The sequence below is a fragment of the Hemicordylus capensis genome, chromosome 2, assembly GCF_027244095.1.
Source record: "Hemicordylus capensis ecotype Gifberg chromosome 2, rHemCap1.1.pri, whole genome shotgun sequence".
In the NCBI taxonomy this organism is placed as follows: Eukaryota; Metazoa; Chordata; class Lepidosauria; order Squamata; family Cordylidae; genus Hemicordylus; species Hemicordylus capensis.
The window spans coordinates 192,136,582-192,151,222 of NC_069658.1; the positions used below are offsets into that span (position 1 = coordinate 192,136,582).

Genomic DNA, 14,641 nt, shown 5'->3' on the forward strand with positions numbered 1-14,641 from the left:
AGTCGCATCGTAAGGAACAGCGGTCAGGTTGCTCTTAGAGGTATTGTCAACTGACCAGTTTTTTAGCCAGAGATGGCGACGGCCCAATACAGAGGCAGCAGCAACTCTGGATGAGAACCTTACTGAATCCAGGGTGGCATCGGCTATGAAAGCCTGGGCCTTCTGCACCTTAACTAGCTGCTGCCTTAATTTAACTGGATCAGAAGGAGTGTCGTTAAGTAGGTCATCCAGCCAAAGAAGAGAGGCTCTTGCTGCCATAGAGGCGGCGGTGGCCGCTCTGGTAGACAATGAGGAATTGCCATGTGTTCTCTTAAAGGCCAGCTCAGCTTTTTTATCAGCTGGGTCCTTTAGAGTTACCTCACCATCCCGGGGGACCAACGAGTTGGAGACCAGCTGGGCGATGGGGGCATCGGCACAAGGAGTCTTGAGTAGGTCAGATGGTTCCTGCTGGTAGGAATAGAAATGGTTAGTTACTGACATAGGCTTCCTGTTGGCAGCAGGGAGTAGCCATTCCTGCTTTACCACCTCTGTGAATAATCCAGGGAAAGGTAGTAGAATGTCTCTAGGCTTTGCCCTGGGAACACCACTTCTCCCTTCTCAGTCGTGGAGGCATCGGGGGTGCGCCCTGATGGAGCCCTATAGTTTTTAAGATATGAGACATTAGTGGATTATAGTCCTCTGCCACAAATAGCCTCTGAGAGACCGAAGTAGCCTCATTGTCCTCCCCACCTGACCATTCCCCTTCCTCCCTGTCTGTAGGGTCGGGGTCCTGTGGTAGCCCTCCCGGGTTAGAAGGGCTATTTCCTGCATCAGAGTCAGACACGTCAGGTAGGTTTGATTTAACTGGCCTAGGATTGAACGGGGTAGGATCCCCCGAGTTATGCTCAGAAACCTCTGAGGAGTGCGGGGAGGAAGGCGTGTGTTTTGTCTTTTGGGCCTTTTTAGGTTTGAGGTGCTTCCTTTTTGCCTTTGCCTTTTTAGGCGTGGGGCTATCGTCTGAGGAGGAGGGCGTCTCGGAGGAGGAGGAGACCCGCTTCCTCTTTTTATATTTTTTCTTTGGTTTCTTAGTAGGTTTTAACTGGTAAACTGTTTCTATAATTGCATTCTTAAACCAAGCCTGCCATTCGGGGGGCACTGATTTAGGAATGGTTATTTGAGTCTTGGGGGCTAATGGCCCAGCACTGCCTGATGAACCAGGGAGCCCCAAATTAACATTAACAGAGTCCGAGGGCTCTCCAGGTGCCTCGCGAGTAGGAGAATCCACGCACAAGGCCTCTGCCGAGTGCTGACTGGAAATTTCCAAAATGGCCGCCGTCCCCTCTTTTTGCGCCATTTTTGCCTTCTCTGCAGCCCGTTCCCGTTCGTGCCTTAAACCTATCTCCCGAATTTCCAGCGAGGTGGGAGGAGGGTTTGGGCAAGGCAATCTGGAAGGCTGCTGGCAGTCGGTTGAAGAGAGTGCCTGATTCGCCCGCCTGGCTGCCGAAGCGCGTGTTTCGCGGCCCGAGGGCGGGAGGACAGCTTGGGGCCGAGTAGCGAGTGGCGCGGGCGGCTCTGAGGTGGCCGTCGCTGTAGCGGGTAGTGCAGCCGTGCTGGAAGCCGTAGGGTCGAGATAGAGGAGCGTTGCTGCCGCCTGGATCGCTGGCTGAGCGGAACAGCAATCACTGCAGGAAAGCGCCGCCGCCGATGCTACCGGCAGGGGAGGCGAGGGCTCTAGGGGCGGCAGACAAGCAGCCTTCGGAACGGGCGCTCTAGCTCCCTCTGGGCAAGCAAACTCCGGTGGCCTTGAGGTGCCTGGGCCAAAGGGCTGTTGGCGGGGTCCACGAGGCACCAGACCTATTCTGCCCCTTCGCTCACACTCCATACAAAGGAGGGGAGGGGGGGGAACGGGAAGGGAAGAAACGGTAACGGCTTTTTTTTTTTTTTTGGTAAGGTAACACGAGGAACAGGTTGGAGAAGGGAATGGGAAGACACGAGGAAGAAAAACTCACGACAGGGACCGACACGAAGGAAAAAACGCGGAGCTGAAGGAAGGTCTGCCTGGAGCTGAGCGAGAACAGAAAGAACTGGTAGGGCTTATCCTCCTAGCACCAAGGGGGTGTGGCCAAGAATCTTTATCCAATCAAAACTGTCCTGCCTTGGAGCTAGTGAAAGAGGATAACCCAGAAGTGTCCCTGGCAACAAGCAACTGAGAATAGTATATGCACAGAAATGGAAGAACAATGAAATGCCCTCAAAAGAAGATTGGCTGATAAAAACTTTGGAATATGCTGAGATGGCAAAACTTACAGCACTGATAAGGGATGAAAACCTGGAATGTTTTAAAGAAGATTGGAAACCATTCTTACTATACTTAAAGAACTATTTTTCTAATATTGATTTTTCAGCAGGGTTTGAAATTTAGTAATAATAGCAGGTTGAGTAGAGTAAAATCGAGTTTGTAAGGTATAGGATATATGTTTTGAATTACTATAGCAATGGTTGAATTGTATAATTAGTGATTCGCACAGATTGGCGAGCGGGAAGTCAACATTTGTTTAATTGGATGTAATGAGATTGTTATATTGTAAAAACCAATAAAAATTTTAAAAGCCAAGATGAAGTTGAATGCCTTTAGTAAAATGAGCTTTTTTAAATTACAAGCTCATGGTGGGCGGCAGACACAGAATACCCGCATCCAACATGCCCACATAGTTGCCCTGCCCCTAATCACTAGTCTAGAGTCCAGTTTTTCAACATCCCATTTTAGCTAAGGATCAGATAGAAAATGCCTTCCTCACTTTAACATGCAGCAGTTTGACCCTGATCTCTTCTTGGTTTCTTCTCTTTTGTCCCTCTATGCCTAATACTAAATTAGAACTAGTCTATATGAATAAAGTAGTAACACTCTTCCTGGACTTCATTATTCCTGGATGCAGGTGGGGAGTTCCATATTTGAATGCTCCCCCCCCCGCCGCCGCCAAAAAACAACCAAAAAAACCCCTCAAACTCTACACATAAATATATCATGTTAGGAAGAAAGCTAGGCTGAATCCACAACATGCTAGTTTGTATGTTCATGAAGTTGCAGAGATGGGAGTAGAGGGAATAGAAGTGAGCACACAGAACAAAAACCTATGTTGGATATGCAGTAGATAGAGACTCAGCCTCCCTCCTTGGCTTCCTGCCTCCTTTAGCCCCAGTTACATCCATTGCCTGTCTACACTTTGCCCTCAATCTCACCATCTGTGAGGTGGGAATGGCAAAACTGAAGCTCCTTGCAGACCCGGGCTGGACTTTCCTGGGTGCCCAGTGGGCATCGCATTTGCTCCACTTCATCACGTAGGGAACTCAGAGTTGCTAGAACTTCTGCCAGTCCATCATCAGCATCAGGGTCATTATCCAGTTCCCCTGGCGCATCTCCTTGCTCCCCTAGCTCCCAGTCACGACGGCTCTTGCGGCCACTCTCCAGAGGCAGTGGGTCCTGCAGCTGAGCAGGGCGACCCTGGAGGAGGAGGAGGGAGAGAGGGAAACAGAGAAAGAATGAGGAAAGGAGGGGAGAAAGTGGGTAGTGGTGGACCAGTGCTCATCTCACTCTCAGGCTCCTCTGCCACCACTTACTGGTTGCCCTGGGTGTCCTGGAGGTCCTGGATCACCACGGGGTCCCATGGGTCCCTGCAAGAAAGCAGATTAGTGTCTCAGTCCAAGTGGACAAGGTCTCCCACTGCAGCCATGTGGGAAATGCCAATGCCTGGTGAAACAGAAGACCTCATTGAGGTGGTAAACCTGCATCTGGGCTATATCACTCAAACCGCAGGTGCGGACTTAGGTAACTGAATGATCCTCTAGGCAACAAAATTCTCCACAGAAGACTGGACTTTGGGGAGAACTCATCTCCCTGGCATCTTGTTCTCTATGTGCAGCATTTTTTAAAATGAAGGTACATTCAACCATGTAAGACCCACCTGCAGTCTGAAGTGGTACATCCCAGATACAGGTTCATCATCTCAGTGACAACAGCTAGCCCTTAGAAGTGGGGAAGGGAACCAGCAGGATTTCCAGTGATCAGAAATAGTTTCGAGGCATCAAGACTAGCAATGAATAAAGTACACAAAAGCCAACATATGTACTTTTTGCTACATACATATAATTACATATTGCAGGGATCAGTTTTTCTTGACACAGAATTTGAGTTTCTTTTGCAGAGACATTTAGAATTCTTCTTCTTCTGTTTTTAAAGTGCATATATAGCTTTGGCCCAAGTGCACCCTGTAACGTGTATTAGGGTCGGAATTACTTACTGGTGAGCCCTTGTTGCCTTTCTGCCCCAGAGGTCCCTGCGGAAAGACAAAAGGAGTTGATGGGGCACCTTTGTTTGCAGGAAGAGGATGGTACAATGGCATTTAAAATGGCATTTAAGTGAAAGGATGGTCTTTTCACTTTTCACTGTTCAGAAGCAAGCATGAATTGCCCCTTTGGCTAAGCAGTTTGGATTTGGATGAGTGACGACTACATGTGATCATTGTCTGCTGTAAGATATTCCCCTTAGTGGATAGGGCCATGGTAGAGCCTTTGCACTACATACAGAAGGTCTCCCAGGTTCAATCCCTGGCATCTCCAGGTAGGGCTGGGAGAGACTCCTGCCTGGAACCTTGGAAAGCTGCTGCCCGTCTGTGTAGACAATACTGAGCTAGATGGAGTAATAGTCTGACTCGGTATAAGGCAGCTTCTTATGTTCCTAAAATGGAGGAAAGGTCTTGTGTGCATAGCAAAGGATAAGAAGATACAGAGAAAGCATGCAGGGTAGGGAAGCATTAATAAATTAATAAGCCATGTGTCCGTGACAGAGATATCCAATAAAATCGGAACAATTAAAAACAATACGACACATTGTCAAAACATTTACAAAGGCTGCAAAGGAAAACCAACTTGTATGAAGAAAGGAATACAAGCAGGAATCTAAGAGCAGGGTGTATGAAAGTGTCAAATGAAGGATGGTTTACACTGGGAGAGAGGGACTGGGCCACATGACAGGAGCATCACTTGAACTGCTTTGTCTTGGACAAACTACCTAGAACAACTACCTAGAACCCAGCATGGGTTCTAGGTAACTAGAACCCAACTACCTAGAACCCAGGTAGACACTAGGTAGTGTCACCTACCTAGAACTCAGCATGGAGTCAGAAAGGTACTTACGGAGAGTCCTGGAGATCCAGGTGGGCCTGGAGGGCCGAGGGGTCCAATAATTCCCTATTGGAGAGGAGGCAGGATATCAGCATGGAGTGCTGTGGGGGGTCTTCTCAGCCAGAGTGCAATGAGTCATATCCTTGCTCCCCTCCTCCCTCCACTTCAACTGAGCTCCCATCTACTCACAGGGTCGCCCTTAGGGCCTGGTGTTCCCTGGTTCCCTGGAAGCCCCTGGTCACCTTTCTCACCCATCTCACCTGGGGGACCAATCAACCCAATGAGTCCTGCATGGCCCTAGAAGACAAGCAGAGAGACTTAACCGTATTCATACATTATGTTCCACATACAACATACAGTCTGTGTATAGTGTACACATATAATTATCTGTACACATGTAGTTAGTCACACATTGAGGCTATTCACACGAGCGTGCAAAACCAAGCTAAGGGAGCCCAGTCCGATTTTGCATGCTTGTGTGAACTGCCGGGATTGGGCCCGATCCTGGCAGCTACATGGCAGCAAACCCACCTAAGGAGCCTCCTTCTTCAATGAGGTTAAGGGAGCGAGCACTTTATTGATTGTGTGTCAGCCGTGGCCGCTTGCAGCCATTTGCGTGGTGCATTACTGGAGCTCCAGGAGGCAGGGCAACACACGGTGGTGCATCCCAGCACCCCAACCCCAGGAGCTGCTGCTCATCTGGGCAGGCAATTCCGCCCACCTAGGAATGAAGAGCTGCTTGTCTCCAGGGAGGGTGAGTCAAACCCGCTCTCCCCACAGACCTCCACAGAGCTCTTCTCACAGATTGTGAGAAGAGCACCATTATGTGCAATGCATGTATAGTAACAGTCCTCCTATCTGTGTCCTGCATTTCAGAGGGCCTGTATCCAGCTCGACTTTTAAACTGAACCACATTTTACACATTATATATCAAGTGTATAGTAAGGCTTTGTAATTTCCTCCCCCAATAGTAGGACAGAACTGTATTTAAAAATTCTAACTCACCCCAACTTTGATGGGTTAAAAGAACTAACTTGTTACACACACACACACACACACACACACACACACACACACACACACACACACACACCATAAGGTGTGCATACAAATGATCCCTGGATCATGACCTGTATCTTATTCATATTCATAATGATAACCCTGTGAGAAAGCTTTAGGCCTGGTCTACAAATGCAACAGAATGAGAGGAACAAGTCCTCAGGCAGGAGAATGGTAACAGTACCACTTCAGGCTGCAGGTGAGAGAATGTAATTTTGAACTTTATTTATTTAACAGATTTTTATACCGCCCAAAATGCAAGTTTTCTGGGCAGTTTACAGGAGATCCTAAGCATCAGGTACATCGATGGTACCCTAAGCATCACGAATTTACCAATGTACATGAAGCTTACCCTAAACATCATGTACATTGATGGTACAACAATAAATGTTTAAAAACCTCCTTCTAGTATAATACTAGGACATCAGGGATAGGACTGGACTAGACCTCTTTCCTTGATGTGTTACTTTTTACTTGCAGCAGGGTTCCCCCCCCAAATATAGGGGAGCCTCCAAAAATGGCATTCCCCACCTGCAGCTGGAAGTGGTAGAGTCCACTCTATTTCCACGGACAATGCTCTATATCAGCTGGATGTCACTGATCCTTATTACTAATTCACACTAGCATTTTTCACTTTTTGCAATGAACATGAGTTAAGCTTCTCAACAGAACTGACCTGGTATGAAATAACAACATCTAGACATGACTCTAAAGGTCTTCTCAATTAGTGACCCATAAAGCCAAGCACTGACTAGTGGCCAGATAGTCTGGCACCCCCAGTTACCCATCCAACCTACAGTCCCAGGCAGGCAGCAAGCACGGCAGGCTGCACTCAGCTTGATAGGACAGAAGTCATACAAGGGCTCACCTATAAGGGCTTCAGATCAAGTGAAAAAGCAGGCTAGGGATTTAATGAGGCAGAAGGCAAAAATAGGACGCATTTCTGGAGTAATTACTTGCAAATCATCTTTGCATGAAAGAGCACATGCTACCAACACTCACTTTCTCTCCCTTAAAGCCAGGGTCACCCTTGAGGCCTGGGAGTCCGGTGGGACCCTAAGAAGATGAGAAAAGTTACGTTAGCAGGTCATTCGGACTTCGGTCAGCACAGGCCACAACCCAATTACTTAAAGTAGTAAGATTTCATATGACTTCACACCATCTACTTTGCTGTGACTATATGCCACCTGCTTCAATCCCCAGCTCCAACTTTGGAGCTGGAAAGAAGTGCATGGATAGTCCTAGTAACATAACTATTAGGGCTGTGCACATACCAAAAAATCAGATCTAATCCAATTTTGAAAATATCAGATTTGTGGGCATGTCATATGACTGGTCAGAGTCAGATTTCTGGTTGGAAATCTGACTTAACATTGGATTATTCCCCACAGAGGTCAATGGGGAAATGGGAAAAAATCAGGGAAAATAAAGGGGCTGGGTCTCAGAAATTTGGCAGAAGGACCAAAGGACCAGAAGTAGAGAATGGAAGGACTCTGTGTAGTGAATTTGAAATGAATTGGACAATCCTCCAATTATTAATGGGTTTTTTTGTTTTGTTTTACGAGATGTTCTTGTGCAATAGCACCATTGTGTCAATGGTAGAATGCAGTGTTCCCTCTAACAGGGATTCCCAAATGTTGTTGTCTATAACTCCCAGAATCCCCACCCACAATGGCTTTTGCTTGGGGATTATGGGAGTTGTAGTGAACACCACCTGGAAAACCCTGTTAGAGGGAACACTGGTAAAATGGTGCTCTTGTAGAAGAAAACTATTTTACCCTTGCCATAATGGTGTTTTTGTGCAAAAACACCTTGTAAAACAAAATAAAATCATTAAAAATTTGCAGTATTGTCCAATTCACTTCAAATTCATTACAGAGTCCTTCCATCCTTTACCTTACTTCTGCCAAATTTCTAACAGAGGCTCAGCCCCTTTATTTTTCCTGATTCCCCCCCTCCCCATTTCCCCATTGACCGCTATGCGGAACAAACAAATTTTCTTTGGGTTTCAAAATGGCAGTTTCTGCCATTTTGTGCTTCTGACAGTCCAACATGAATTCCAATATGAATTCTGACATTCTGATATGAAGAGGAGCATTGGTTCACTTACTGTGAAGGCGGCTTCTTGCTGCTGGAGCTGAGGACACCTCTGAGTGGGTTATCCTTCCCATGTGCTCCCAGGCAGGACTAACTGAAAATGTTACAATGGCTTAAGCGCCTGGGCAGGATAACCCTGCCCAGTTCTTTTAGGCCCCAAAAGCTACTAGCACAAACATGCATAACAATAGCTGAAAACATAAAACCTTTGACAATAGAAAGAACATGAAAATGATAGCAACTAAATAACAGCAATGTTGTACAAGGCTGTGTGAATTCCATTATGCTTAGGATTCCCATAGAGTCGGCCAGGACATCACCTGGGAGGGCTGAGATGTCCTCAGCTCCAGCAGCAAGAAGCAGCCTTCACGGCAAGTGAACCAATGCTCCTTTCTCTGCTGCCTGGAGCCGAGACCATCTCTGAGTGGGACGTACCACAACTCTGGCCAATAACACTCTCTGGGAGAGAGCGTCCTAGCCTACTCTGAGGAAAGAACCTGTTGCAGCACCCTGTGACCGAATGCTGCTTCAGTGGAAGAATATGAATTGATTTTATAATGTCTTGTGAAGGGAGAAGGCGCCTTCCAAGTAGCCGCCTTTCATATCTCCTGTATTGGAGCATTGGTAGAAAAAGCAGTGGATGTGGCCGCTGCCCTCATAGAATGTGCACAGGTGCATGCAGATGCAGGGATTCATAAGCTAACGAAAAACACGCACGTATCCATCTGGCACTTGTTGATGCTGAGACTTGGTTTCCTATAGAAGCCAGTAGAAAACTGACGAACAGGGCCTCTGTATGTCAAAAACCTTCTGTGCATTTTAGATACATTTTAAGGCATCTCCTAATGTCCAGTTTGTGCCATGCCTTCTCTCTTATGTGTACCGGATTAGGGCAAAAAGAAGGTAAGACAATGTCCTGTGAATTGTAAAAATAGGACGATACCTTGGGTCTAAAAAAGGGGTCTGGTATCAGTCGGACAGAGTCAGCTTAGAATATATAGAGATTTCTGTGTGTGGACAGTGCATGCAGCTCTGAAATTCTATGCGCCGAAGTAATTGCTGTTAGAAACGCTATCTTGATGGATAAGAGCCTCAGAGGAATAGAACAAAGAGGCTCAAATGGAGAGGCCTGCAGTGCTTTAAGAACTGTATGCAGGTCCCAAGATAGGAACCTGTGTTCCACCATAGGGGATAAGAGTGTTGCTCCCAGCAAAAACCTCTTAAGGTGGGAATGGTTGCATACCTTCTCCTCAGGAACTCCCGAAATCAAATTTACTAAGGATGCTGCCTGGCACTTCAAAGTATTAGCACTGACCCCTTGTCCAGACCCTCCTGGAGAAAAGCTAGGAGGTCTTTAATGTTCACAGTCGCCCGAGGTACTGAGTGTCTAGCCAACCAACGAAGGAAGGCTCTCCATGTGCACTGGTAAATGAGCTTAGTAGAGTCTCTCATAGAAGTCAACATAGTAGCCAGGACTCTATCTGAATATCCATGTTGTTTTAGGAGTTCCCACTGAGTTTCCATGCGGCTAGCTGTAACCAGCCTAGATAGTGATGCTCTACTGGTCCCTGATGTAGTAGGTCTGAAGATACTGGTAGAAACCATGATTCTTCTGTGGCCATATGAAACAGTTCCATGAACCATGGTCTCCTTGGCAAGTATGGGGCCACCAAGATTACCTGGGCCGTGAGCATTCAAACTCTGCGGAGAAAGCACGTAAGTAGCGGTGTCAGAGGGAATGCATACAGAAGGCCCGATGGCCAGCCTGTCGACAGAGTGTCCACTGCCTCTGCTCGTGGACAAGGAAACTGGGTGAAGAACCTGGGTATTTGAGCATTGAGAGTTGAAGCAAATAGGTCGACCTGGAATCTCCCGAAGCGCTCTGTGATTTTTCCGGAATAATCTGGGATCGAGAGCCCATTCCCCTGGTAATAGTTGTTCCTGACTCAGCCAGTCCGCAATAGAATTGAGGTCTCCCTGGACATGGTAAGCCATGATTGAGGCCAGGTTGTTCTCTGCCCAGCTCATGATCAATGCCACCTCCGTCTGTAGTGATCTCAATCTGGTTCCGCCTTGCCTGTTTATATGGGCATTTGCAGTTGTGTTGTCGTTCCTGATCAAGACGTGCTGGCGGAATATCAGATTCTGAAAGGAGATCAAGGCCAGGTGAATTGCCTTGAGCTCTGACCAGTTGATACTGTGCAAGGCTGTTGTTCTGGATCACCGACCCTGTGCTGATCTGCATTGGCATTCTGCCCCCCAACCCATCTTGCTGGCATCTGTTGTAATCAAGATCCAGGGTGGGTCGAGAAACTGTTTCCCCTTCTGCAGGTGGTAGTCTGCTATCCACCACTGTAGTGACTGTACAACTTGTGCTGACACATCCATTAAAATGTTGGTTTTCCAAGCAATAGGTATCTGAAATGGGAGTAGAAACCACTGGAGATCCCTCAGGTGGTGCCTGGCCCATGGTACAGAATCTAGAGATGCCACCATCAGACCTAGAAGTTGGGCTAAGGCCAATAGCCTTGCCTGTTAATAAGACCGTAGCCACCTCCTGCTGTAGGGCTTGCATCCGTTCCCTCGGCAGGTATACTCTGTCTCTTTCAGGATCTAATGGGACACCCAGGTGTAGTAATTGATAAGATGGTTCTAAGTGGCTTTTGTCCTCGTTTATAAGAAACCCGTGATGTTCTAGGGTCTGCAAAGATGTGTAGATCTGTTGTAGCTGCTAGAATCGATGATGACTTCAGAAGGAGATTGTCTAAATAAACAAAGATGCAGACTCCCTGTAACTACAGGTGTGCTATTACAGGTGCCACCTGCTGGGCAGATGAGAGCCCGAAGGGTAGGGCTTTGTATTGATAATGAATTCTGCTGGATTTGAACCTTAGCAGGTGCCAACTTTCTAGATGTATTGGCACATGTAGATATGCCTCCTTTAAGGCTATTGATATTAGTAGGTCCAGGTGTTGGAGGGCTTTTGTTATAGAGCGCAAAGATTCCATGCAAAGTCTAAGCTTTGGGACCCAGCAGTTCAGATATTTTAAGTCTAGCACTTCCCTGAGAGACTTGTCTTTTTTGGGAACTGTAAATATTATTGAGTAAATTTCCACTCCTTGTTGAGATGATGGAACTAAGCAAATGCTGGATTACCCCTAGTAGCCCCACATGTTCCGGGGCCAGGGGGAGCGAGGCATGGTTAAGAACCTGCTGGGAGAAAACAAGGTCAGATGAAACTAGCTGGGTGACTCTGGGCCAGTCATTTCTCTCTCAGCCTAACCTACTTCACAGGGTTGTTGTGAAAAAGAAACTCAAGTATGTAGTACACCGCTCTGGGCTCCTTGGAGGAAGAGAGGGATATAAATGTAATCATCATCATCATCATCATCAATTTTGTAGCCTTGACTGTTTTCAAAACCCACTGATCTGTGGTAGTGACTTCCCAAAACTGTGAGTAACCTGACAGGCATCCCCCCAGGCCCACCAGAGGCAAGTCACTGTTTCTGAGCTCTGGGTTGGTTGGCAAAGTTCTGGAGGTTCTGATTGGATGTTCTTGCCACCCGTTGTCTGTTCCATTGGGGGCGTTGAGACCTGAAGTCTCTGTCCCTCCCACGGAAGGAGGGCCAGAACAAATGGAAGGACTAGAAATGATACTGGAACTGTCTTCTAGGCGCTGGGCGGTCCTGGCGACGTGGAGGAGGTGGTAGTGGCATAGTCTTGCTTCCCCCCCCCCCCCGACTCAACTAAGACATCCTTGAGGGCCTCCTTACCAAATAAATTTACCCCATCAAAAGTTACTGCAGCTAAATTAGCCCTTGACACTGTGTCAACCGGCCAGGGCTTTAGCCACAGATCACATCTCCCTACTACAGTAGCGGTAAAAGCATGGGAGGAAAATTGTATGGCATCTAATGTGGCACCAGACACAAATGCCTGAGCCTTCTGGATCTTTATCAATTGATTTCTAAGAGTGAAGACATTTAATGGAGGACTTGAATTAAATCATCCAGCCACAACAGAGAGGCGCTTGACAACATGGAAGCCTCTGCTGAAGCTCTGATAGAGAAGATGCCTCATCTGCCTTTCTAAATGAAGCTTCTATACATTTGTCATTCTGGTCCTTAAGTGCCGATTCCCCATCCCTGGGTAACACTGAACCACTGAGCAGGGCCACCATTGGGGTGTCGGTCGGAGGCACTTTGAACATAGCAGCAGTTTCTTGCTGGAATTAGTAATATTTATTGGCTACTGCAATAGGCTTCCTATTAGTTGCTGCTAACAACCATTCCTCTTTGACCGTATCAGTAAATAGCTCAGGCAGAGGTATGCCAAGTTCTTTCCCTTTTTGCTTGGGAAATACTAGAGCTCCCTTAATGGGAGATGCCGCCACTACTGGTACCGCAGGCATACGCCTCAACGTGTGAACAGCTCTGCGGACCAAGGGTGCAAAGTCTTCATAAGCAAACAGACGTTGGGATATTGTAGAAGCAGGGTTCTCTTGATCATCTGACCACTCTCCCTCTTCCTTATCCAAAGGATCCAGAAGTGGTTCCCCAACAGGGCCCTCTATAGGGTTAACTGGAGTTGGGATTGGATTTAATTCCATATTGTTTGGTATGGGTGTAGACCCCCTAGCCCCTTGAAGTGGAGCGGAAGTGACAGTTATAGGTTGATCTGGAGCAGTCGTCACAGTTAGGGGTTGATTTGGAGCAGTAGTCAGTTATAGGTTGATTCCCCCTAGGTGATAGGTACAGGAACACTGGGGGTGGAGTTGGGGGAATCTGCTCTAGAGTTCTCAGATAAGTGAATTTCCTTCTCATTGATGATAATATCCCTGGGAGTAGGTGACTTGTGTTGTGCCGCCCCTTTAGTATGCCTTCTCTTCCGTTTGGCTTTGCAAAGAGACCTGGTCTCTGTATCAGCGGATGAGGAGTCAGGAAATGCCTTCCCGCCCCTTTTCTTTTCCTCCTCTGTGCTTTTGAATCACCCCCTGTAGTGATAGGGCTAGGGTATTTTTTATCCAGTCTTGCCAAGCCGGTGGCATTTTTGCGGGAGGTTAGTTAATGTGGCAGATGAGGCAGGACCCACAGGAACTGTACCCTCACTAGCCCCGCCAAGGACGGATCTCACCGATGTTGGAGTGTCCCTCTGGGTACTTCGTAATCCTCCTGCCAATTCCTGGTGGTCCGCCACAGCATCCATGGTGGCCAGAGAGGCGCGTCTCAAAGTTGTGGTGACTCTCGATCTTCCCAACAAAAGTCCGGGTCTGTTGCCGCCTGTGTTGAAAGAGGCGTGCGGCATCCCTGAAGTGCTCGGCAGCAGTGGGAGCGAGGCTGCAGCCTGGCCCACGCTGTCCGGCACTGACTCCCTCTGAGCTCTCGCAGAGCTCCCTGTTTGTCTAGCTGGCAGATTGCCCTCGGGATAGTCGGCCTCCATTTCGCCTGCAGGGCGCGTCAGCGCAGCTGTTAATGGTGGAGTGAACGGTGGGGGATAGCCTGGCACCTGAGTCAGGCGTGGAAATCCCAGTGTTTCTGCCTTTTGGCAGCAAAATGTGTCTGACAGACTGCGCTCTCTCCAGAAACAGAAAGGACAAAACGGCAGGAAAAAAGGCAGGGAGGTTTTTGTTTTTTTGTTAAGGTATACTAGAAAGTTGGAAAGGAAAAAAATGATAGAGCAGAGGGAGACAATCAACAAGAATAGTAGATAACCAAAGAAGAAGAGATATTTAGAGAGCTAGAAAAGTATGACTGCCTAGGAGAGAAGCAGGACTAAAAGAAGTGGGCGGGATTATCCTCCCCAGGCTCTTAAGGCATTGTAACATTTTCAATTAGGCCTGCCTCAGAGCATGTGGGAAGGATAAACCACTCAGAGATGTCCTTGGCTCCAGGCAGCAGAGAATCTGGCAATTCTGATCTGATATCAGGGACCCAGTATCGGATCAGAATTTGGACTATTTTCAACTTATTGCAGCAATGTTGGACATTGCTGATTCGACTTTGCACAGGTCTAATAAATATTATTTAATAAAATAGATATTTAAACTCTTGAAATCGGAGTATTGGTCACTTACCGTGAAGGTTTCTTCTGGTTGCTACAGTCAAGGCATCTTTGTGGGTTATCCCCGTCACGTGCTCCTGGGCAGGATTATGTAAATAGAAAGCCTTTTAGAGCCGGACGGGGATGACCCCGCCCAGTTCTTATAGGCCGAGTTAGCATAAGAAACGGTACATCTAAACCAGATATAGCAGACTGTACAGAATACAAACTAGATTGAAAACAGGCAGCCAACAGGAAAGCAGTGTAACCCACTTAGAACATGCCG

The 14,641-nt window shown here is 47.4% G+C and overlaps 1 protein-coding gene across 6 annotated transcripts in view; it reads right to left on the reverse strand.

Annotated features, from left to right (window-relative positions):
- Positions 1–14,641, reverse strand: part of COL5A3 (collagen type V alpha 3 chain) — a 167,503-nt gene that overhangs the window by 14,593 nt on the left and 138,269 nt on the right. For 3 of the 6 annotated variants that reach the window (XM_053289671.1, XM_053289670.1, XM_053289672.1), the window contains 6 exons: positions 7,222–7,275; positions 5,350–5,457; positions 5,173–5,226; positions 4,278–4,313; positions 3,598–3,651; positions 3,220–3,481 (listed from right to left, as the gene is read on the reverse strand). In XM_053289671.1, coding sequence (XP_053145646.1) covers positions 3,220–3,481; positions 3,598–3,651; positions 4,278–4,313; positions 5,173–5,226; positions 5,350–5,457; positions 7,222–7,275 — 568 coding nt within the window. Of the gene's footprint in view, positions 1–3,219; positions 3,482–3,597; positions 3,652–3,711; positions 4,068–4,277; positions 4,314–5,172; positions 5,227–5,349; positions 5,458–7,221; positions 7,276–14,641 lie in introns of those variants that run through there. The other 3 variants (XM_053289675.1, XM_053289674.1, XM_053289673.1) reach the window with 3 other exon arrangements.